Genomic DNA, 26,536 nt, shown 5'->3' with positions numbered 1-26,536 from the left:
GAAAGCCTGAAAAACAAGATTTCTTATGTAGTATGACATGACAACATTGAGCAGTTGTTGCTATGGCTTTTGGTTCTCATTAATTATATACTCATTTCAGAGTTCCTTGGAAAAATGTGTTCTACTACTTCTTTCTCCTGGGTGATGGAACAAAGCTTCCATTATTTCTCCAGTAACAGTACAGGCAGATTATTCTGAGTCCCACTGCCTTTTCCATTTTGTTTCTCGCCATCTCTGAGAAAAGGAAGCAGATCAAGTTTTGTGTGGTTCTTGCTATGCTAGATAGCTCTCTGATAATTTTTTTCACCGATACAAGGTAGGAAAACAAACTTGAAATTTTATATTCATCTAGAACAAGAAAAGACTCTGGAAAAGAGTGGCTTCCCAGTCTGCAGGTTCCATAAACCATGCATATATTATTACTCAGTCAAGTCTCCCATCATTTTTACTGCAGATGGTCTTGTTATTTTAATCACTGTCTCACTTTAAAGTGACAATCTTTTAAACACTCAATACACATTTTAATTAAGACCTGTATGCACAAGTGTGCAGTATTTTCCTTTGAAGAATTTAAAAAGTGTCTTAAATTATTATTGCCTTTCATTTTAGCAGAAGATAAAATCTTATTTGACCACTACTATATATCTTACAGCTGTTGGGTTTGCAAACGGTAAAATGTACAGCTCAGACACATGCCCTATTTTCCCATCACTAAAGTAATATGAAAGGGAAACATGAAAGCTATTTTATAATTCCAAAAAAGCCTGAAGATAACTAAATCAGTTTCCTTCAAAAGCTAAATGTCTTCCTGTCACATTGACTCTGTTGTGTTTTTAAGATCTTCTTGTTCATTTATGGAAACAACATTCTTAAAAGTTGAAGAAGTATTTGACACTTGTTATAAAATCTGGATTAGAGGAGAGTAGTTAAAGCAGTACCCATTTGAATGGACAAGACAGGCTTAATTATAGATTCTGATTTTAAAAATAAATGACTTTTTAAGCTAAATATGCAAAAGTTTGGTGTCTAGTTCTTTCCAGAGGTAGCTGACACTGAACTGTATTTGTAGGATGTTCTAGCATTACACTTTTAAAAAGCATAGTTTTGCAAGTGAGACATCTAGCATACCAAGGCTTTAAATTTAGAGAAGATGGAACAACTTGATTTCCTTGTAAATTGGTAAATTCAATGAAAGGCCGTTGGTTTGGTTTTTGTTGGTTTTATTTTTAATCACTGGGATCTGAATGTAGTTTCCCCAGTCTCTGGACTAATGCTGCCTACTGAAGTGAAGCCTCTTTATTTTTCTCTCTTGGAAAATAAAGGGAAGAATCACAGCCAACTCTCTCTCAACACAATTATTTTAAAAAAGTTTTCTTCCTACCTTTCTGTCTTGCAAGAAAGCAGTTTTACAGTAAACATAACCCAGTCTAAATGCTGACTGCTGTCACAAAAGCTATCCCATTCTGGACCAGGCAGCCTGTTGAGGTTCTCCATGCTGCAGCCTGTCATGTGGTAATTTCTCCCAGGTTTTTGACTGGGTTAAACTGCAACCTGCTATGCTGTTGTCACTGCAGGAAATGGCAGCTGTGAAGGCTTTAAAGCTGTGTTTTGCTTGGAGGTCTTAGCCCTCTGCAATTGGAGTCTTTTTCAGAATTGATGAAGTTATGTCCATGGCATATGTCCACATTCTCAAATATATGGTGCAAGTTTCAATTAATCAAGCACAGGACGGGCCTGGGCTTAAGCAGACTGGACAGCATAGCTAGAGCTCATGCTGGGAGGAAGAATCTATTCTACACAGTGCCCAGGATATTTAATTTCAAGCATATTATTGTTGACAGCTTCCGCAGGAAGCAGGAGCATTAAATGAGCTTGCACAGCTCTGTTCTGGTCTTCCTGGTTATTTCAAAAGTGGGCTTCCAATCACTAACAGTGCAAAAGGAAACAAGAAGCATACAAGTAAAAAAAGGTTCCAGGGCACCGCTTTTCTGAGAAGTCCTGTCTCACATTCTCTCTTTTGTTCTGTGTGCTGTAGACAGCTGTTTTCTAGGTGGTCAGTTGGAGGTGATTGTGCAGGTGGAAGTCTGATGTCTTTATTTGAGCTCCAAACCTTTTGCCTAAACAAAGGAGAGTAATGTTTCCTGTACCAGTGACTTCACTGGGCAGCTTCTATATGAAAATCTGAGGGATGTCTTTCAGGCAGTGCTGGAGATAGTTCTCCATTTTCTGGTCACACAGCAAATCCTGTCTTTGATCTGATGAGGCTTCTTGGCTCAAATGGCATTCCAGAATTTTCAAGGAATTGCAAAATTTGGAGGCAAAGATTATCAGAAAGAATTGGCTATGTTCACATTTGCTCATCTTCATTAATGTGAGTATAGTGAAGCTGCCAAAGTCACCAAGGAAGAGTTCTGTTGAATTTGTCTGTGCTGCAGTATCTTTGCTTGTATTCTACATGCTGCAATACAACATATTCTTTTGGACTTCTTTGCAATACTCCTCTCCACCACTTCATCTGAGAATAACTGTATGAACATGAGTGCTGTTTGTGAGCTTGGCTGGCCATTCAACTTTAATTTTTTCAGTCTTTCCCTGTAGAATTCATAGAAAATTTTAATTTGATGTTAGCTGTGCTCCAGCAGTATCCAAATCTCTCAGCAAAAGCAAAGGATGCAAAGTAAACTCCTTTAAATAACTACTTATTTTGGTATCCATCTAGAAGTCCATATCACTGAAGTAGTATAGACTGATTTTGCCTTCTGGAGAATCTTGGCCTTAGGAGAGCAGTACTTGTCTCTGTGATGTTAAGTTTCTCAGTCACCATCCTAAGAAAATGGTGTTATGTTCTTCACACCTGTACAGTTTGCACTTCATGTATGTACTCTTTAATGTGACAGAAATACTGTTGAAATCCACAGTGAAACTTCAGTTGCTTTTAGTAGAACCAGCATACCACCTAGAAATTGCATTTTGTGTTTGTATTATCAGAAGTTAAATGCTGGAGGATGATATTCTTGCATCCTGTAAATGCAAGAACAAGAACTAGAGAAGAAAAATTGTAGCAAGAGTAGCTCCACTTCTGTAGTTGGTGTATGACCCTGCCATTGTTAGCCTTGCTTGTATGTGTGTAAAGGAAACAGACTCTTATAGAACAGAAATTTAAAAAGGAAAATGTGCTTCTTTGTTTTATTGAGTGTTTTTCAGTGAGAATCTCATATGCAACAGGAGTGGGGGGAGAGCAACAGTGGAGCTGACAGGCAACTTGAGAAGCACTGCCTTAGGGGACAAAGAAATACAAGTGTTCGACAAAAAAGGACTTGGATTGTCCTTACATGTAGAAGCTTTGAAGGACTACTTGCAACTGCAAATTGAAACCTACTCCCCTCCCCGGCTTTTCCTCCTTTTACAAAATGTATGCAAAAATATGCCTTTACAATTTTAGCTGGGATTGAATTATAAAACTGTTCTCTAGTTCCCAGTGTGTGTCTCATCCAGTGTATTCAGATAGTTACCTACAATACTGGCATGTTCAATTATGAATTGCCTTTAAAAAAAATAAAAATCATTATGTTCATTTTTTTACAATTATTACCTTTTTCAGGCAATAATAAACAGCACCATCACCCCCAACATGACATTTACTAAAACATCCCAGAAGTTTGGCCAGTGGGCAGACAGCAGGGCAAATACAGTCTATGGCTTGGGATTTTCATCTGAACATCACCTTTCAAAAGTAAGTATGACCAGTGGTGACTCTTCAGCTAGTGAAGCTGCTTAAGTGTGTTCCTGCTCACTATATCTTGACTCAGTACTCACTACTGTTGTTATTTAAAAATAATTTACAAAAAAATGTTCTGTATCAATCCTTATAATGTAAAAGCACAAGAGTAAGTGTGATGTCTGCAAATTTTCTTTAGAAAAATTTTAGATAGAAGTTAAAGAAGTAAACAATTTGGTGTTTCTTGTGTATTTAGTTCTCATAGAAAAAAAACTGCTGGTAGTCTTCAGATGCGTTTTTGTCTTCTAGTCTACATTCACTTTCACTTTGCTACTATGTACTACATCAAATAACTGTTATTTCAAAGCTTGCAGCCCTAAAGTAAAGCTAGCGGTAAATATATTCAGTGTAAAAGAAAAATACATTTTCTACTGGAATGCAAAAGTTGAAATGTTTGCTAAAGCAGTATGTGCCATACATGAGTTTCTTTTCTAGTCTACTTCTGCAGGAAAGAAATAGACCTCATTCCAAGAAAAGCAGTAATTTCTGTTTCTCAAACCGATGTCATAGATCCTCTGGGCATCCTTTCTACAGTAGTTGTTTTTGCTACTGCCCTTGTAGATGGGTCCAGGAACCTGTACAAGTGTGATTTTTGGAATTTCAGTTCAGTTTAAGAACTCGTGTTTATATTAAGCAGAAATTTTTCATATTTGAAATAAAGAAAAGATTTTGACGTCCAAGTGCCATAAGAGAAATACATGTTTCAGGAAGGAATAACTGTGGCTAGCTTTTGAAGGAAGAGTAATCATAGCAGCCCTTTTGAGAAAGTACTTGTCACTATCCAAGGATGAGCATGGCCTGCCAGAAAACCATTAAAATGAGACCCAGTACAGCTACTTTATTTGGGCGAGCATTAAACTTGTAAGATTTCTTCCTTTCATAATCACTTGGTTTTCCTTTCCACAAAGCAACACAAACACAGGACATTCTGAGTGACTCTGGTATTGCATATGCATTTGTCCACCTATCTTTGCTTCAATGATTTTGGGAATCTCATCAGTTAATTTGGTGTGTATGTCCTTACCAACATGATAATACAAAATTTCTTAATATTTCAAGGGCTTTAGCACAAATGATAATCTAGTTTACTACTCTTGCAGACTAGCTTGTTTTTCTTATTCACAGATGGTTCTTTGAAGGCAAAGCATCCTGCTTTAGTCATGCACTCTCTGTTTGCCTGACTTCAAACTCTAGGTTATCCTTGCCAGTGAAAATACATTGGGTTTTTCTTAATCTGCTTTGTCCTCAACTCTTGGCTTGCCCTCCCTCTGTCACCTTTATAATTACAGTTCTTTCAATCCCATTCTTTTCACTGTCCTCAAGCAGATGTCTAGGACTTTTAAATATGCCTTTGACATAGAACTCTATATTGCTGTTGAAAAATTAGTCTGTAAGGCTACAGTAGACATTCTTTCTTAATTTCTTTTTTGCTGAGCAGTTATTCAGATTGCTGTTTTATGGAGAATAAGCAGATTTATTAAGAAAAATACAGAATCACAGACCTTTTCTGAAGTTTGGTGAATCTATGGCCCTTTTCAACATACTGTTCCTGTTGTATTATATCTTAATTATTAAACTGATATTCATGTGAGTTGCAATTGCCAGTTGTTACTACTGAAATTCCTAAAGATTAAAATTTTTGTGTCATTTAAAAAATTATAAATATATTGATGAGGAAAGAAAACTTTTCTTTAGATTAGAAGCTGTTCAGCTGCTGGAGCTGGTAGGTGCGTTCGGTTGGGAATGAGAAGAGCTGAGTTAGATCTGCCCTGTAACTTTTGAGAAATTGTGTCTATATTCTTTTTCTTGTTTTGTCTCCCCCTCAGATTTCTTACTTTCACTTCTGTGCATCTTAGCCAGGTTTACCAGAGCACTCTGATAGAGCTAGTACTTGAGGATTTTAACTGTTTTAAGTTCCAGGGAGCAAAAGAGAGCCTTCAACCAAATAAAAAAGTTGGTCTGGTCTGTGACCAATTTCCACAGTTTAATGATGCAAATAATCACAGCAGATAAAGTAAACTCTTTATTCTCACATTATTGTCTGCAAATCTTATAGTACATGTTTGATTTTGTACTACTTGTTTTTTGTTCACCTGCCCCTGTCCTTTCTGAACTAATTGCTAGGGTAGAGTGCAACAATGACAACCTCCTTTCTGTACAATTATTGTGAATAGGAATTAGTGAAGTGAGACTGTCTGACAGAAAACCAATGGCACTCTAATCAACCTCACATACAAACAGTGTAGAGGAAAATTAGTTAAACATTCACTTCTGTTCACTAGGCCTTTTCTCAATGTTAGACCACAAATTTTTCTCAAGACTGCGTCATCAGAAGGTGGCAATACTTGAAAGAGAGCTGTGTTGGAGGATACTCACAGGACCATGATTTGCAAGCAGAGTTGCTCTTGCTGCTGCAGTAGGAGAAACAAAATGTCCTCTCATTTTCAGGAAAAATTGAGAATATGTCTATACTTTTGATAGGATTCTGATGTATGAGAAGAAATACTCTTTTTAGGGTTTGCTGTCTTATCCTCTTGAGTTAGCTGATGTGATCTATTCCATAAAACTTAAAGGATATGCTAAATAGAAAGTGCCACCATGGATACTGGCAGCAGCCTTGTGTAGTCTCCATGCACAATTTTTCATCTTTTCCTCAAAAATGTGATCTTCCAGAAAACTTCCATACCATGAGACCTCATCTTTGCTATTCAGGAATTTTATCAAGAGATAGCTATTCCATCACCTGATTGTGTCAAGAAATAAAAGAAAATTTGTGAAAACCTCAACCAAATTGGGCTTTTTGGCTCTTTTTTAGATTACTGTCTACCGATCTATGATTTTTTAAAAAACGTTTCTATGGCTGTCATATTTACTGCCTTTGTCTTCAGCCATTTATTCCAAAACTCGGCATCATTTAATAGTTCTCTGGTCTTAAGGCTGATTTAAATAATAGGTTACCCATGAGATTTTGAGCTTTAGGCACAAGTCTTAAAAAAGTATTATCTGGTTCTAGTGATCTGTTGCCAATTTCATCATCTGTTCTGAGACTTCTTTTTGATGCTGGACTAAACTACCAGGAAAACTAAGCTTTCAAATCACCTAACAAATGAAATACACAATACAATTGGAGAGAAATGACATTTCCTCAGATTCTAGTAGCAAACCAGAAAAAGGTTTTAAGACAGTAAGGTTTTTTAGGTCGTGTGTGAAGTTCTGGTTGAAAATAATTGGTGAGGTTGTGCCACACAGAAGGTAACCTTTGTACCTTGTATATACATTGAGTGCAAAACAATTTCTTCACATGCTGCTGCCAAAGAGATTGAGAAAGTGCTGGAGAAGCTTCTGATATTTTTGCAAAATCATTTCACTCTTAAGCTGATCGTATTAAGGTAATGTTCTATATAAAAGCAGTAGGACACAAAAACAAATGTGTGGCTACTCTAGCAATTAGTGTAGTGGAAAGGTGAGAACTATGAAGCCAATTTTTTTCCTAGGCAAAGATCCAGGTCCTATTCTTAAAAAATTGATTTAATCTTTCAGGTTTAAAGGGGCATATGTTTTTAAATTGCTGCTTTAGCTATTTTCTGGAGGAGGTACATGTATCATAGAAATGGAGCCTCATATGGCAGTTTCATGTCCAGTTTCATGATTTAGGGTTCAGTATAGGCAGTTCTAGTTCAATGAATTTGTTCTTTAACTTGATTGATGTCAATGAACATTCTAGAGATGAACACAGTATTTGCACTGCTTTTCTAATCAGCTATTTAAATTATAAATGCAGTTAAATTTTGGGAAGAAATCAGTATTGTTTCAGTCATGAAAGAACAAAGTACATTGAAAGCTTTCTAGGCTCATGGTGACTGCATTGGGCTTCAGAAGCAGATTATTTGTTGTTTGAGGAGGGTAAAACCAGGATCTGAAAACAGCTATGCAAGGCAGTTTGTCCCTATTATTAGCCATCTCTGAGGTGAGTTTCTTAAAACTACCAGCAACGGATCATGCTTCATTGCAATGTCAATTTCCTGACATATAAAGAGTGTGTATTATGCCTGAAAGATATGTCACTGTGTAACTCATTTAAGTGAGTATCTAATAAGAAGAAAAATTTTAAAAATTACTGACAGAATTTGACTTCGTGAAATGCAAAGTACAGCATTCTGTTCTGCATGTAATGTATTATTTCACGCCTACTCTTTATCTCTCTTCTTTTTTTTTTATTCTTTAAATATATGTACCTTCAGTTTGCTGAAAAATTTCAGGAGTTCAAAGAAGCTGCACGAATAGCAAAGGAAAAATCCCATGAAAAGATGGAGCTAACAAGTACACCCTCTCAAGTGAGTCTTATTGCCTGATTCAAGCACCATACTTCTTGTCTGTGCTACTTACTGTATTGTTCCTTACATACATATGTATTAAAAATTAAGAGGCAATTTCTCAGTTACTGTGAATCCTCTCATTGGTCAGCAAGAGTGTCAAGAAGTCTTAAAAATACTTTTAACATTTACTGCACACAAGTCAAAAGGACTTGCTTTAAAATAAAATTTGGTACTTTTTAAATTCCTTTTCCTTTATTTCAGCTTTCCCAAGAAAATAAATAAACATGGTTATGTAAATGAATGATACTAAATGCTTTTTGTTCTATTTCCTATTGTATCCACAAAACTTCTAGTGATGCACTGTGAATAACTTTTATAGAACAATCATTGCACCAAAAATAAAGGTTAAAACAGCAAACTATTTTTATTTATTTCCTTCTGTGTAGTTTTCTCCTGTGAGATGTGTTGAAGGAAGACAATAGATTCACAGGCTGGTTCTGGAGTTTTTTTACAGTTACCTGTGATGTACAGGAAGACTTTAAAACATGAACAGAGTTAATCTAAGCATAATTGGAGCATTGGTTATTATATTAATATTTACATTATGGCTAAAATTAATTATGAATACTTTGAATTTGCTTTGAAAAGAGAAATTCCTTGAGGCTTCTATGCCTCATCTCTCTTGTATTCTCCCTGCCCAAGATTTTTGATTCAGGTAGCTATTTGCTTTTTTTAAGCAGTGGTGAAGACAAAGGCAATTCCTTCTCTTGGAGATGCAACAGCTTTAAAATTACAGCAGGGATTCCTGAGTTCAGTAGACTGAACCTTTTTTCTGGGGAATATTTTCATTGAATCAGTGTATCTCCAGTGCTTTTTACTGTAATAGCCTCCTGCTCTTTGATGGAGTAAGGATGGCGGGTAGTTTGCAGCCTGCTGCACAAATAGTTTTATTGCTACCAGAAAGCTACCTCTGATGTCCTACCAAGAGGAGTCAGAGGAAATCAGAACATACACAATGAGCAAGTCTCATGTTGTTTTCCCAGTAGGCATTTTGCCCAAACACTAGGCTGGCTTTTGCTGTTAATGGGAAACGCTTGCTCCACTGAAATGGAAAAAAAATAAGACAGAGAGTTTTATGAGTTTACTGTCTCTAAATTTCTGATAAATTCCACAGGGACGATGGAAGTATGTATTTCAATATTATACACTTGTCAATAATATACCCTTGACTTTAGGAACAGTGAAGTGCTTCATCCAGGCTTCTAGTTACTTGATGTTATAGGTAAAAAAAAATTATTATGCTTCTCTTTTGACACATTGATTAATATTTTGGATGCAGAAGTTAAATCTGACACTGTCATGTGGAGTGACTTATTACGTGGTTTGGACGTAAATTTGAGCTATTCACTCACAGACAAGATGCTTTTGTCTTGCAGTTCATCAGGGTTAAAGCTTTCTCTTAAACTGTGTGAAATATTGATGTGGTTCATTTTCCTGTACAGAGTTCTTTTTACAGTTGAAACCTAACATTTTATACTGTAGGCAGTTACAGAAATGTTATTCTGAATGATTCTATAATGCCTGTTGAGGGCTGCAATTTTATTATCTCACGCTTAAGAATAATTTCCCATTCAGGCCTTACTTTTCTTCTCTTGGCTTTTGGCTGTATTGATAAGCTACTGTATTATTCTGAGTAATACAGTTAGTGCAAGTGCTGACACATGAGCATAGTAGTCTTCACAGGCTAGTTCCCTAGAGAGAAAGGAATCAAACCAACAACTTCTGAGTTTAGAACAGGTAAGAAGTGATGGCATCATGGCAAACTCCAGCCTTTCTGTGGTACTGGGCTGATTCAGTTGGATTTATGACTGGGAAGAGGATGGGTGGGAAGGGAGGAAGGTGGGACTGTAGAGACATTTGAAAGAGCACCTGCTCTCATTTGTGTCATCTGCAAAAAGGTGGCTGCAAGGCAAACAATTCAGTTGTCTTTCTGAATCATTTTATAGCTTGTCTTTCCCTTTTGTGTAGTGATCCATTGCAGAGGGGGAGAGTGAAAGAGGAGGGAGATATTTTTAGTGGTCAGTAAACATGTTGCAAGAACCTGGCTTTTTAAATGGAGCTTTGACAGCGTTGACAGGAAGGGCATTGGGAGGTGTATGAACTCTGTAATGGTAACTCAGTTATCTAAGAGGATCAGTCCCTTTGCTGTCTTGGACACATAGATATCTTTCTGTGTTAAATTAGTAACAAATAGAAAAAAACTGCATATCAAAACTGGAAAATATATACATCAAGCTTAAAACTTAAATAGAATGTTTTATTTCTCTTGGTACAGCTTTAAAAAAAATGTACATAATTCAAGTATTGGATATGGTACATTTCCCACCCCCTCTACTAAAATTCTAAAAGAGTAAAAGTACACTTTTCTGCCTCAGTATACAGACTGAATGTTTAGGAAATATCTCTACAACTAATGTAACAGAACATTGCACAAGACATTTGCTGTTTCACTGTGGCTTGATGCAAGCCTGAAAATACATCTGCTACACGTGAGTTTCAATTCTGAATGCCATGCAAAAACTTGGGAAACTGCAGAGAGATAGAAATCAAGATACAACAGAAAAAATACATCAGAAATTGGGTGTGCATTTGTAGTTCAAATATTTAGCAGACTCTAGCAATGTTAAAACTTGAGAGCAATTTTGCCTAAAGTCTACTGAAGTTAGATTGGTTCCATCAGGTGTTACGTGCTTTAATAAAGTGTTGCTCCTATAAAGTGCCTCAATGGCCAGGAAGTAGATGTTCCCTAGATTTTTTTGATATTTTGTTTCATTGATGGAATATGTTCTTCAGATTTTTTTTTTTTTTAGTGTGTGAAACACATGGTAAAGGGAAAACCTTACATAGCCTAATTTGCAGTTACTTAATAGCAGGAGTTCCTTTTCCCCTAAGCAATGATGTTGCTAATTTTAAACTCTTCATTCTCCCTGTTTCTTTAATACTCCCTGTTCTCCACCTGTCTACCAGCAGGCTTTACTTTAATTTCCCAGAATATCAGATAATAGATAAAATCACCATGTACCTTTAACTGTAAGGAGAACTTCACTTATTCAGAGAAAGACAGTGGCCTGGACTACCAAATTAGAAGAGAGATGCTCCTTTTTATATGTAAGTCCATTGAGTGCACTGGGCTTTCTTGAGATGAAGAGTAACACGTCGTTTCTGTGTCAGAGAACCTGTACTTTTAAGCCATCTGTATGAAGACAGATTCATATAATAGTACACAATATATCTATATCTGGAATATCTGGAGGCTTTGGTCTAGAAAGAAGTTGCCTATTTCAGGACTTCTAAGACCACCTATGTGCGTAACTACACCATCTGGTGTCCACTTAACTGAGCCTTAGGTAATAAAAATTTGCAATTTTCTTACCATGTTTATATAAAACTGAAATACTGGCTCCCCAGCTCTGACACCTTCTATTTCCCAGATCCATATGGGGAATAATTTTGGTCTTGCCATAAACTCATGGATCTTGCAATGGCAAACTACCCATGGTCTGTTCTCAGTTAGAAGCTTCCCCATGCACATACACTTAGATCTGGAGTTCACTGAGCTGCATGAAGCAATAGCCTGATAATTGTATCCACCTGCCTGCACCCTTTAAAAAAAAAATAAATTGAAAGTAACCTTAATTAGGTTTAAGTACAGAACCAAATAGAGCAGTTTGTACAGTTTGCAGTTGTACCTCATCAGTCTTGAGAGGTTTCACCCCAATCAGTTGGCATCTGAACCTCAGTTCTTTTTTTCTAAGGATGACGGTACTCTGATAGTTTTTTGACCATGGTCATTTCAGATTAAGACCTTCTTTGGTTTCTGAAATTGTGGGGTGGGGTAATTTAATCAAAATAGTCTTGTCTGTGATGCTGAGCCCTTCCTGTGCAAACTATTAGGAATAACTATTACCTGAAAAGTTTTACAATCACATAATTTTTAGTGCAGAAAATGATTGGTTTTGGCAAAACAATCCTGGTTTATACTTTTTTGTCTTTTTTCTCTGTAGTAGTACAAAATTTACTTAGAGCTTGTGAAAAAGTTCTGGGATGTTATATGAATTTCTGCAACAAATATTGCAGCAAACACTTCATACATGTTAAGGTGACAGTAGCCAGCAGACTTTTGCCATTGCCAGCTAGTGAAGAGAGGCACTATGGAGAATAGCTATGCCAGGGAGGTGCATGGAATCCATGCTGAGATGACAATATAATACTCAATAACTCAGCATGCTGGACTTGTTTTTGTTTGTTCATGATTTTAGAACTACTGACTTCTTTTTTTTCTGTTCCTTATTGTTATCACTAAAAGGTGGTTTGATCCATGCTGTAATGTCTCCCTGTTTTACTTTAAAGACTCTTCTGTAAGTGTGTGTGGGGTTTTTTTTAAGATGTTGAAATTTGAGATGTCTTTTCATGAATACCCCACTATTATATTTAATTTAAATACTAAATACCACAATGTCATCCCCAATTTTGTAAAATCTGGAGTGGATATGTGAAGTTACAATGGTATGCAATAAAAACTTCTTTACAGATGCACATCTCACAAAATATTTCTAAAACACTTTGATTCCTCTGATTAATATAAAATAGGAACACATTATTTGTAAATATTTTTGAAAACTCTTTTCAGTGTAAGTGCCTTTTCTATTATATTTGGTGGTTTGTTCATAGTCAGGTCCATTAGAGTTGTCTGCAAATAAATTACTTATCAGGCAGGAGTAGTTGTGAATATGTGAAAGCACTGATTAACCTTTACTTTTTGTGGAAGAGAAACACACTAGAAACTGATGTTTCTTGTGTTCATGAATTTGGAGGCTACGATCCTTTAGCTATTACATAGACTGGGATGTTTTTCTGCCTTAATTTTTGTTACTTGAATTTCATTCGTATTAGAAGTCTATGGAAGTAAATTACTGAAAAATAAGCCTAGATGGAACTTGTACTTTTTTTTTCTTCTATTGAAATAATTTTTGTGCATTCCCATTTAAAACATTTTAATAAGTAGACTGATTTTATGTATCTAGTATTAGTATTGCAGGAATTTTATCATAAAGACACAAGCTATGCAGATTTTTTTAGACTGTGATGTGTAATTTTTTATAATACATAATGTAGTTTGAGAAGAAGAACAAAGAGAAGAAAAACCTTTACATCCAGAAAATCTTTCATTTATTACCAATGGAAACTGTCTATCTTATTGGATGGTAATAGTAATAACAATAATATTAATAATAGTAGTACTAGTAGAAGACAAAACCATGCCATTCATATAGAATAATTTATTTGCCTCTTTATATTGTCATCTCTCTTCTTTTTCATACTTAAATGTACACACAAGCATACATGCTGGTGTGATGAAGGATAAAGACCATAGCAGTGCCTTCTGCTGGGAGGCAACCATTAAGTTCTTCAGGTGTCCAGTTGCATAGCCATAGCTATGGGTACACCTGACTGTAACTGGAATATTCTCCTTCCCAGATAATACCATGGCCAGCAAGAGCTAGGTCAGACTAACATGCCTATGAATTTTTTTGGCTGTACTTTGCTGAGCAAGTGTTCTTTACAGATGGCTCATAGGTAAAACTGGGAACACACCACAAATAGACCTCCCACTGTTCATTTTGGTTAATAAACAGCACAGAAGCTAGATTTTGAAACAAATACCAGAAGTGTTTGTTTTGCTGCATTAGGATGCAAAGTATGAGACAAGAATTCTGAGTGTCAAGAGCCACCCACCATGTATCAGAATAAGGGTGGAAAGTAGTTCCAGGTAAGAGAGAGGTCTATAATAAGTGGAAGGTAGGATCTTATAAAGAATTCGTAGGCCACTTGTGTTTTGTACAAGATAATGTGAATCTTTTGGTAATATACCTCCATATGAAATATACATGATGAAATGTGACCATGAGGGATGCTGGAAATCTGAACTCTATATTACTACTAACTAAAATCTGTGTATCGTTTGAGAACGAATGTTAGTGCTTTTATGTACATAACCTTTCTGGGCAGGTCAGTTTGTAACTTCAACGTATTGTTTGTTTCACTGAAGGAATCAGCTGGAGGGGATATCCAGTCTCCCTTAACTCCGGAGAGCATTAACGGGACCGATGATGAGCGGGCGATGCCGGAGGTGACGCAGAACTCAGAACCAAGGGCTGAACCAACACAGAACGCATTGCCATTTACCCATAGGTACAGATTCCATTCCCACATCCTGATAAAGTGATGACTATCTCCTTCCTTGTTAAAGGGACCTTCTCCCGTGTTGTTTGGGGAAACAAAGCAAACCCGCTTCTCACCCCCAAAAAATGGACTCACTTTTTGATTTATAATATTTTTTCTCCTTAAAAAAACAAAAACAAAAACAAACTTATGAAAAAATCTCATGGAATAAGATTTGGGGGAATGTTATAGTTTAATCAGCCCTTGAACACTGGTTAGTGTAGGTGTCCCTTTAACAGGAATCAATATTTCAATGTGTGAGCTCTTAGTGAAATTACCTGCTTTGTAGAATATTCCAATTAAATGATTTTTGTACACATTCTTTAAATGGCTGATGGGACTGGATGTCAACCTTTCCTTGACAAGTTCTTGGAAGAAAAGGGACTTTTACAGCATTTTTGAATTATGAAGTTTAAAGCAGGCTTTAATTGAACACTTCTCTGACAGTTGTAAAATTTTTCAATTTTTTTAAAAAATGCGAGAGAAGTGCAGCTCTGCTTCAAACTGAATTTTAGTTTTTTGCACTAGGAATGCTGTGCTCTGTTCTTTAAGAAAGGTAGGACTTCTTATTTAATTATACAAGTGACAAATGGATATATCTTGCCTATTAGAAGTAATTGTAAAGGAGTCACTCTCAATAAAACACATAATTTAATGGCACCATGGAGAGTGAGTGAAACATTTAATAAAGTTAGAACACAGCTAGTAATACTAGATTTATTTTTTAAGCATTGTATAATTCAGCCTAAGTAGAGTTTAAGAGCTCTTGCTCAAAATTTGGGGGATATCAACACATAAGATATGTAATGCAATTCAAAGTGAGCACAAGTGAAACCAAAATTGTGCAGAACATCTCAGTTTTTGTAAAAGAATAATACTGTTAAGCATCTGGAAAAAAAAATAATATGCATTTTTCAAATGAGGAAAACACTCTTATGCTATTTTTTTTAACAGAGTGATTGTGTTTATTTTTATACTGTCACCAGTGCATGTATAATATGTTTCAGAAGAAATGGTGCATTGTGAGAATGCTATGTGCATGGTGAAGGAGTATTGCAAATGTTGCAGATCTATCCCTGTTCTGTAACAAGTTTGTTTAAACTGTGTGAGTATCGAAACTTGCTATCAATATTTTTGTGAAAAGGAGTTGTGATAAAGTCCACACACGAATAGTATGGTTTGTTCTTTTAAAAAAATGATAGTTTGAAGATATTCCCTCTGGTTCTGCATATGTAAATATGTTTTCTGGTATGCCAATGTAGTAACTAAGTTTGGTCTCCATTGAGCATTACTGAAGACACTTTGAAAACTTTGTTGTCACTTTTAATGATGTAGAATAGAGTTTACAAACCTTTTACATGCATTGCATTTTTCTGTCTACTTAATGTATGCAGTGTGAGTGCCTAGTTTTAGGTTTTTGTCCTGTTAGATACCAGTAGCTAGAATTAATCTTCCAAGAATAACTCTGCATTTTGAGGTTTACTTCTTGTTCATTTACAAAAGACCAGTGTCTTGTTAATGGCAGCTTCAAATTTGTTAGTGTTCTATTTCTGAAGAAAACCTAAGTTTATAAACCTCTTTGAAATAAAGTAAATTTTGGAATAGGTAAGAATTTTATTATAAATAAATAAGTATTATTTATTTATTTATTTATTATAAATAAATAAAGATGCATGAAGCACATGCACGAAAAGATGGAAAGTGAAGCCTCCAGGACTGTGTTAATCCTGGTTAAATGGGCAAGTTTTTGTAGAGGGTTTTCATAATAATAAATTGGCAACTAGGTAGACATGCCTAGCTGCTCGTGCTGTCTAAAAGGATGCTCTCTGCAGGCAGTTTGCTTGCCCTGATTTACACAGAAAAAAACCCTAAAACCTTATGTCCCAATTAGTGGAGACTACCTGGAACTTCTCATGTGGCAGGAGTACAGAAAAGAATTGTGCTTCCCCTTGTTCCCTGCCTTTCTGGTGAGGTGGTGTGTATGTAACACTCCACGTGTGATGGAGAAGAGTTGCTGAACTGAGCCCTTTCCTTGTGCACCCTGGTAACTTCTGCTGGTCCTGAGCCTTTTCCTTCTGCATCCTACATTTCAGCAAAAGTAGAGTTTAGTCAGCACTTCTGGGTGAGGAGGGTAATGCTGCTGCAAGGGCATTTGAGTGTCGTCTTGTTTGTGGCATTTCTTTTCACTTATTTGCCTTTAGTCCTGAAACTGCTGATCAATCTCTAGGTGCTTTTCAGAAGAGAAGGCACTGTGGATTTCCCTGCATTGAGTTTAGCTGTGGGGCACATGAGAGTCACTCAGACCAGTTTATACTGCACTGAAATAACACTACCATAGCAAGTTCATTCATTCATTCAATAAATGGGAAAGTTCCATTCTGCTCTGGCATTAACAGTAGATATTTATTGTGTGAAGAATGAAAAGGAGTGGTCCCCAGTGTGTGTTGGAGCACACGGGGGCAGGCGTGGGGTGGCACAGAAGGAGCCCTGGCAGTCTTGAGGCAAATGTTGTAGCTTGGTGTGCAGGATGAGGTGAGCAGGAGCTCTGTGTGGCAGCAGTGGCTGCACAGGTGAGAGCTGTGGGTGCCAAGAGGGTCCTCAAGCACAGCAGAGCCAGGTGCCTCTGGCAGCAGAGAGGGAGGAGTACAGGTTTGAAGGGGGCTGGTGTCAAAACAGTGATTCACATAAGGGGTTTTGTGTCCTTGTATGAACTGGAAATCTGACAGGAGTGGAAAAGATCAGAAATTACAGGTGTGAAGGTCGTGCTTTAGTTTATATCCTACTGTCATTAAAAATGACTGCTTGTCATTTTTAATATGCACACCTGGAAGATGCTCAGTTAGTTTTGTTATAACATGTCTTTGCTGGCCAGATATGTTTTCTTCTGGCCCTTAGGTCTTAGTATAAGTAGCTGAGTTTATTTATTTCGGCAGCATAAGTGTAGACTACTTTTGTATTAATAATTATTTTCTGACCTCAAAAATCAGCATTACTCGAGTCACCAGAGTTGTACTTGAACTCAAATGTCTTGTTATTTCAGTAAATAGTTGTAAGAAGTGAAATTAACACTCTCCAGAATATGTCTAAAATTCCATTAATATTCCTTGAGCATTGCAGTGCTGAAGTCTAGTTGCTTCAATTTTATTCTCATCTGGAAAGTCCTAAAGCTCTTCACAAGCAGTGTAACTCAGATCAACTGCTTGAGAGATAGGTGTACTAAACAGTTACAAGTCTTGCACTGAAGATAAATTCCTGTAATTAAATATCTTGCCTTTTTAAAGCTATGTATGATGATTAATAGTGAACTATTAAGTAATATTACTGTGAACTCCCACACCCTATAACATACTATAGACTGAGCACTGCTGTCATGGGTATGTGTTGCCAGAACAAGTGAAGTAAAATGTAGGCTAAGGAATGGCATTAAAATTTTTAAAAGTCTTGTCTGCAACATGGATCAATTCTTTTCTGAACAACAGCTAGTCCGAGAAGACTTTTTTCTAGCAAAATCTAGGTAATCAAATCTAACATTTAAATGAAGACTAAAAAATATACATATTTTTGCTCTATGTTCATATTTCTGTTCCTAAGTAAAATCTAGTTTCCTCAGATTTATTTCCTGTTTAAAAATATTTTCCACATTCTTCAAGTTGTGTTTTTCTTGTCTTTTTCTCCAACTGAAAGCTGTTGATTGTAAAGTAGAGTTTGGAGAGAAAAAAAATTGCTAAAAAATTCTGACTACTGACTGACTTTTAAAGTTTTCACATGACCAGGAATTGCCTACTATGCACCATGAGGATTAAAACTATTCAGTTTTAATATTTGAATTACATTCTAAGACTGAATAGTGTATCTGGTGAACTTCGCAAGTGCTGCTTTTTGATAACTGTCGAACTTGCTCTTTCACTCTTGAAGGGAACACATTTGCTTATAACAAGCTTTATTCCATTTTTGACACCTTAAGAAGCTGATAAAACACATTTTCAGAAGGAAAATATAAGTGGATTCTTCTGGGACAATCTTTGAAAGTCTTCAATTTCCTGTCAACCGTGACTTGTACCTGTTACCTCATTTTATTTTGTAATACATAACCTTGGAATTTCTATTGCATAATGTTTTGATCAGACAATATATTATAATGTGTGTGTTTGTTGCTTGTTAGTTAAAACTCCTATTTTTGTATTCAAGTTTTTATTAGGGAATTTGGACTCATTGCCTTAGTGAAAATGGATTTAATTCAAATGATGCTTATATCTTAGATATGTTGTTGTCTAGATAGATTATCATTTAATAATGCTGCATGTAAATCCAATGCTGTACAACAAAGAAAAACCAAAAAGTCTTGCTGCTAGGTTATGCTCTTTCTCTGAGTTTTCATTAAAAGTTGTATATAGAAATCTCTTCAGTAGATTTTTTCACTGTGTGTATTAAAACTACTCACTTCTACAAGCTTAAATATTGTAGTTGTGTTATAGTACAGATATATATTTTGTGAATCAGGCAGAACTGTTGGTTTTAAGGAAAATCCTTGAGTTAATAATTATTGAGGTGTTTTATAATTGAAATTTAAACTCAAATCCTAGTATTTAGATGTTTATTATGGAGTTACGCTTCCTTATCAGGTAGTCCTGGGGTGCATATTGCTTTTTTAAAAATTCTTGGGTTTGAATGTTATTTAACCTGGTCAGAGGATAATTTATTGTTGTGAGGAAGCTCACAGTCTCTCTAATCAAAGCTCCTGCTCAAAGAACAGCTATGAGATGAGATCAAGCTGCTCTAAACTTTATCCACTTGGGTTTTGATAGCTTTCTGGAATGGAAAAGGGTAAGATCAGGCATTTTTGAAAGGTTTCTATGTAACATAAACCGCAGCAACTTCACATTGCACAGTACTATAGTGCAGTGTGACATTTTAGGGCACACAAGAGGAATTCTGCAAAATTCAATTGCTCTGTTGAACAAGATTATTATTTCCTGTGTCACAGTCAGAGAATAAATTCAGAGGTGATATTTTCCAGCTGTCAGTGTAAGCAAAGAACTGGTTAATATAGAAACTTAGACCTAGATCTGACTTGCCCTCAACCAACATTTTTTGATGTTGTGAGGCCAGCTGTACCGTTCTTCCAGCCTCTTGTGCTCCACTGGCATGGGCCTGGTGCTCCCCCTCCTTCCCTGACCCAATTCCTGCTGCTTCCCAAACTCCTGTGTTTTTGCCTAAGCTGCTGGAATCTAGCTCAAGTAGGGTCTCCTTCAAAATAAAAGTTGCTGCTAGGGAATTAGTAATTTGAAAGGAAGGTCTCACATTGTGTTTGTATAATTATTCTTTTTATGTCTGACTTCCCTGATCTTGGCAATTTCTGATGATTCTTTAAGATATCTTTGAAATACATAATAAACCATTTTCTGAAGATATCTCTAGTTCTGGAAGGAGAGGAAGAATGTCCATGTTGTATGTGTTGCTTAACTCTTCAAAATTAAGAAACTCTGGAACTAACAGAGCTAATTTTAATAGCTGGGGAAATAGGTGAAAGCAAAATACTAAAAATAATCTAACGCTTAAGAGAGTCATTTCAACATCTCCCTTGTGCACCTAGACATGTTCTTATTTAGGATACGTGAATTGCTTACTTCCTGAGGTTTATTTAGTGAGAACTCCAAGAGAATGATGTAAATTATATGAGCTGGGTGTCTGAAATCAGATGATATAAATACCATCCTCAGGGACAAGAAAGCGTTCTTGAAACATACCTGTCAAGTACATTCTTAGAGGAGGAATATAATATCCTTATGCAATTTATACATTAAAAAAACCCCAAAGCAACAAAACCAGCCAAAACCATACTGCTTTTACTATGTGAATTTCCTCCCTTTAATCACATACATAAGAGAAAAAAACCTAAACAGGTAAAACCAAAAGAAAATGATCTTACTTAAGGAATGAAATTCTATTTTAAAAGTAAATCCATTGGGTCCAACCTATTCAAAGGACAGACAGCATTAAAGACTGTTATTACTTCAGCAACTGTAAACTTTGGCTTTGTGAATTGGGATACATGATACTTAACACTAAATCTGATTCAGTAGGACAAGTGGCTTGGGTTAGATTTTTTTGTTGCACCCATTATTTAATAATCATTACTTTTGTTAATATCCTCAAGCATACAATTTTGGAACTACATTAATTCATTTTAGGAATCTACTCTTAAGCATGAAGTCACCTGTTTTTGTCATTTTGAGGCAATAGTGGAGGAGCTACTCTCTTTATTCTAGATTTTCCAAGTAATTTACTTGAATAACAAGCTTTTTCTATTGTGCGTTTTAATACCAGAGTGAATACTTGTTTAAATTTGTGAGCAATGTCTGTGGAGTTTGTACATGGTATGATTTGTACATATGTTATTTAAAATCTGATGGCTTTTGAGTTGTAAATTTAAGCATGCCATCCTCTTTTCAAAAAGCATTATTAAAACTGTAGTTTCAGAAGATGTTATGTAGCCAGTTGATACCTCATGTCTTCTTTACTACTCCTCCCATCAATGTTTTTGATATTGTTTATAGTGTCATTATAGAAAACCTTTAAACCAGTAAGAAGGGATTAGGTGTAAGGATTAGGATTAAGGGAACTGGAGCACCTTCTTTATGAAGACAGACTGAGAAAGTTCTGGCTGTTGAACCTAGGGAAGAGAAGGTTGTGTGGGGGACCTCATGGTGTAGCCTTCCAGTATCTGAAAGAGCCTGCAAGGAAGCCAGAGAGGGACTGTTCATCAGGAACTGTAGTGATAGGACAAGGAGTAGTGGGTACAAATTGAAAGGCGCAAAATCAGATTAGACATTAAGAAAAAATTATTTCCTTTGCGTCTGGTGAGGGGAGTCTGGAGCCCAGGCTGCCCAGGGAGGTTGATGTCCCACCCCTGTCAGTGTTCAAAGCCAGGTTGGACAAGGCCTTAAGCAACCTGGTCTAATGGGAGGTATCCTTGCAAATGGTATGGGGGGTTGGGACTGGATGATCCAACTCTTAGCATTCTGTGATTTTATGATATTATAAACTGCAAACTGAACTGTCCTGAGGCACCATGAAGTAGACCAAAGTTGATAATATATTAGAGATCTCTTTGAGTTGTCTTTTAAAATTTTTTTCCAAGACTGAAAATTGTTGTTAGTATCAAAGGGAACAGATACACCAAAAGAAATGCTGTCTCGACACACTATTGTGTATCAACACACTATTCTCCAAGAAAGCAAACAAAAAACTTTGAGAGGAAATAGTAACTTCATAGAATTGCTTTTCATTTTAAACTCATCTGCGGAAAGACTTAGCACTCTGAAACTATAAATGTCATACTTTCTTTGCATTCAAAACTTGACTGCATACTTAACCATTTTTCAGCCTCCCATTAAAGAAACAAAACCAGAAAGCCAATAATACCTGAAGTTGCCAGGGAAGAAAAAGCCAAAACAAGAACATAGCTGTTGATCTTCCCAAGTCTCAGTGGGTTTTGCAGAAGTCTTGACCTTGAAAAGAGAAGCCTTTTTAAAAAAGAAAGGGGGAGGGGATGTTTTGCAGGACAAACACATTTTTCACCCAGTCTGATCACTCAAACATCACAGTTTCCTCCTCATTGGCTAGGAAAGGAGATACATGAAAGTATTTCAAGAGCAATATAACATGAACTACCCATGCCTGTAAATTCCGCCTAGGATTAATTCTTGATGAGAAAGCTGGGGACTTTCTTTAGAACCTGAAATTTGGACTATTTGTAATGAGACTTTCTTATGGCAGTATGTTCTGCAGGTAAGAGTATCACAGTTTGCACCCGTCTGCACACACATATTTGCCTTGCCAAAGAGACCCCTTTAGTGCCCCATCTTATGGCTCAACAGTGTACTCAGAAGTGTATGTTAGAAAAGGACTCCTAGCAGCTGGTGTGTAGCTACTTCATTTCAAATGCAAGACTTAGTCCCCTTACCTTTGCCAGCACAAAATACAACGCTTATGCAACCATCTACATGGGAATGCAAATGCTAAAGAAATGTTTTCAGACTTATTCATTTACTGTTTCCTGTCTCTAAATTGACTCTCTCATTATGATGTGTTTCTGTGAAACGCAAGAATAATCTGGTCTTGGGTTTCAGGGTAGATAATCCCATCCACGTAGAATTTATTGAAAAGGTTATACAATTTTAGAGAAAAGAAACTAAAGAGAATTGAAGATTTGTGCATAACAATCTCTATCACTATCTTATTTTGATTCTTGTGTATTATACTCATCCCAATGTTCATGTCATGTTAACTTTTTTTTTAGTAAAATCAGATACACTTGTGCAATTTACAGTCAGTAGTCATGGGAGAATGCCTCTGTCATATGCCTTTGTGAAGGAAATTCAAGTGTTGCTAAAGAGCTTTGAGTTCAAAGTCCACGAGCTCCAAACGTCTTTAAAAAAACTTCAGCAAGAGGAAATTTGGCTTTTTGTCAGTTTTTGATATTAAAATATGTTCCAACTCCTAGCAACAACGTAGTTTCAAAATACAGCTTTAAAGCTTTCTCCTTTTAAGTCTATATAAACCTGCACCCCCAAGCCATACTTTCTTGAATATTTATGAAGAGTATGTTTTTAATGAGGAAACATCTCCAGCTGTTCAGGTGATCGAGTATTTGAATATCTTCACCCAGATGTTTTACAGTGAGGGTGGTGAGGCACTGGAACAGCCTGCCTGAGAAGTCATAGATGCCCCATCCCTGAAAGCATTTGTGGACAGGTTGGATGGGGCTCTGAGCAACCTGGTCTAGTGGAAGATGACCCTGCCTATGGCAGGCAGGTTGGAGCTAGGTGACCATTGAGGTCTCTTCCAACCCAAACCATTCTGTGATTCTATGATAAAACAAATCAAACAAGCTTGAATCTTTCAGTTAGAGGCTCTTTTCAACTCTAGGGTCTTTACATTTTCAAGTCACTTGGCCCCTCTACCCTGCACCAGGTGTTGTGTCTGTTTTGCCTGCTCCTATGTTGTTCTGAAACTTCCCTGTGTTGCTATTCCTTATCTGTCTGATTTATTTCAAGAGAAAGAGTGTATGTCACACTTTTTAGGCCGTGGAGCCAAACTGAGTAGAAAACTTGAAGAAAGTATTTTTCAAAAGAGGGAGAGGATGAGAAAAAAAGCCTGTAGCTGAGTACACTTTTTAGCAAAAGTGAAGCTTCATTGGATGGATATATCAGTATAGATCTTTTTTACTGATACCAACAAGTTACTCTGCCTCCTGAGTTCTTTGAGGTGTAGTGGTGGATCATGGGATACGTGCACACCTCATATAAGAGGCTGCACATATAGATAGACATCTGCTTCTGAACTTCTATGTATACTGTGTGATTATAGTTTCACTGCCATCCAGTAGGCCTGATGATAAACAACTATAATGGCAATGATAAAGAAAGACTAATTAATTCCTATTCTTGAAACGGTGTAGAACTCATTTTTCTCAAGCTTCCAAGCAGAAAATAAATAAATGGAACTTCATCCTTGAACATCTCTTGTTAAAGATGAAGTGACCAGTTTAGTCTATGGATTTTTATATTCCTTTCAGAATTTGCTGTATTACTCTCTTCCTATCTGCCCTCTTTCCTTGGACAAGAGATACATTCTGAAAACAGAAAGGGGATGGCTAGCACCATCTTCTGCAAGTATTTTAAGCTCAAGAGTCAATCTTTCATTTCATTTGTGATGTCATTTATGAGAATAGTATTAGATATATGATAGGGCAATTTACATTACATCTGACCAGAGTTACAAGATGCCAAACATCTTCAGTCAAAAAACATTTCCACTTTGAGTCTTGGTGAAGTGTTGACTGTGGATTCCCCTGAAACACACGGCATACATTCTTTTATCCATGAGCTTTGCCATTTATAAAGTGCTTAGATGGTGTTTATGAAGCCCATATGGACTTCAAATGAGCTAATTTTAGTCAATTAGAGACCTCAATGCTAGACGATTAGCATGAAAGTCAAAAGCAATGAGAGCTGGCAAGAGTTGCTTAAGCTATGAATTTATTCTTGTGGAAGATACGAGGTAGAAGTGCTGCCATACCAAATTCTGCTTGAGTTAAGAGAAGGCAGAAATGGTGTGTGAATTCAGGAGATGTGAATGCAGCTCCTGTTCCTTTGCTACACTTCTGATGCCAGAGTAAATCTGCAGAATTGACAACTGTACCTTGAGCTGGTACAGGCTCCTCCAGCAATTACACAGAATGGGCAGGATGGGATAGAGTTGCAACAAAGAACAATTCTGTCCCTGGAATATTTTTCATTCACAGGCACATGTGTCTTAGAGCTAGCTTTGTTGTGCCTTTTGACATCACCAGTTCAGAGCCAACGTACAGTTGTCTGTGTGGTGTGAACAGATCATGTTAATGAAGCCACTTGCTGGTTTTAGATATTTATTTATAGGATTCAGTCAAATGGATTACCTCTGCCCACTTCATGAAAGAATGCATATATAAAAGCTAGAGTTCATCAAAGAAGAGAAAAACAGTTTAGAAAACTCTCTACATTAAAAGAGTACTAACGTAGTGTATTTTTAAGATGGAATATTTCTTGTTTAAATTATTCACTTATACAAAAAATAGCTTTCATCTAAGTTATTTTTCTAGAATTTTTCTGGAATTCGTAAAACTTTGTGTGTGTGTATGTGTGTGTGTATATGTATGTATGTAAAAAAGACGTATATATTCTTTGAGGAGTCATTTTGTGTCCCTGCAAGACCAATGGACCAAGGACCAGAAGCTCTTAATTTTTACATGAAGTTAAAAGCTTAGTTTGAAGTCCAAGGCAAAAGATCCATGTTGTTTTACTTGTATGATACTTTATAAGTGTCTTGGTTTCATCAAATTAATCAAGATTGCTAAAGATTTTCCCCTTTTTTAGTGAAAGGTTAAGGTAGTAATTCCCTTGGAGGGTGTTGTGGCCTGAATTCTCTGATGGAGAACCAGCAAATTTGACATGTGACAATGAAGGAAAAAAAAATCACCTGAGGGGCTTCCATAGTGCCTGATGCCTTTCCTCCTAGACGGGCACCTAAGGCTGGCTGGATGAAGTGCCATATGGGGATACTTAACCTCTCTTAGCTTTTGAACATTTAAACCTGCTGAAGATAGGTCTCATCCACTAAACCCTCCTTCCCAGATACAGCTTTCTGTTTTCTATGGAAGCAGCATAGTGTGATGTTCCCTGGGGTTGCAGTCACCCTGCTATGGCTCCCCAATGGACTGTTTCAATTACTCTCCCTACTGTCCAGCTCAAGGTTCCTGTCCAGATAGTGTAAGCCCCAAGACTGGAGTAAAAACCTCATTGATCAAAGCACCCAAAGCTGCTTTCCTCTAAGCAATTTCAGGATGTGTCTAAATATGCAAACAGCATTCAGTCTGTACCTGAACAAGTAGTTTGATTAAATGTAATTGTGTCATATTAATTTTCTGTCACATTGTAGTAGGCAGACCCCTTGAAGTGGGACATAATAGTGTGAGCCTTGTTCTGGCAGACATGGGTGAAGGCTAGGAGCAGGCACACATAAACACAACTATTTTGTCCATCAAGATTGTGTACTTAATGTATTATATTTTGAGGTTAAGAGTATTTCACACTGACACCAAACAGCCATTGAGTTTTGTCTGTAATGAATTGTGTTGGCACAAATCAGCAATGAACTAGAATATAAGAGAGTTTTTTAATCAGCTCTTAAGCCATTTGGCAAATGAAGCTAGAGCTGTGTGAATGTGCTGAAATAAAATGTCTGGAATGTCCAGAACTCTGTTTTCTCAAGTACACAATAATAAAGCATTATGAGTGGTCCATATCTCGTGATCAGCTTTCATTGTACAGTTGTTGTCTTTGCAGATATTATTCCATGGCTCTGTGATGTAATGATGTTCTGTCCTTCTGATATGAAATGCAGAGGGTTTGGTTTCTAAATTAAAGTTAGAGTAGTGGAAACCATTCTTCTGGGAGACTGCAATCCCACAGGTAATTAAGAAGTAATTTTGTTCAAATAACATGGTTCAGACAAAAAACCCAAACCAAACCTAAACCCTGAAAGTGAATTGACTGAATTCTGCTAAGTTATTCAGCTCTAGTAATTTGCAAAATGAAGAAAAATAAAAGGATTTTTT

General features: G+C 36.6%; 1 protein-coding gene across 1 annotated transcript in view; it reads left to right on the top strand.

Moving 5' to 3' along the window:
- The window catches only part of HOMER1 (homer scaffold protein 1), an 86,927-nt gene that overhangs the window by 25,438 nt on the left and 34,953 nt on the right, over window positions 1–26,536 (top strand). Inside the window, exons 3-5 of the mRNA XM_083884444.1 lie at window positions 3,602–3,733; window positions 8,020–8,112; window positions 14,204–14,346. Coding sequence (XP_083740570.1) covers window positions 3,602–3,733; window positions 8,020–8,112; window positions 14,204–14,346 — 368 coding nt within the window. The remainder of the gene's footprint in view (window positions 1–3,601; window positions 3,734–8,019; window positions 8,113–14,203; window positions 14,347–26,536) is intronic.

This window comes from Zosterops lateralis (genome assembly GCF_965231275.1).
Source record: "Zosterops lateralis genome assembly, chromosome: Z".
Taxonomy (NCBI): domain Eukaryota; kingdom Metazoa; phylum Chordata; class Aves; order Passeriformes; family Zosteropidae; genus Zosterops; species Zosterops lateralis.
Note: the sequence above shows the minus strand (reverse complement) of the source record. Positions and strands in the feature narration are given on the sequence as shown.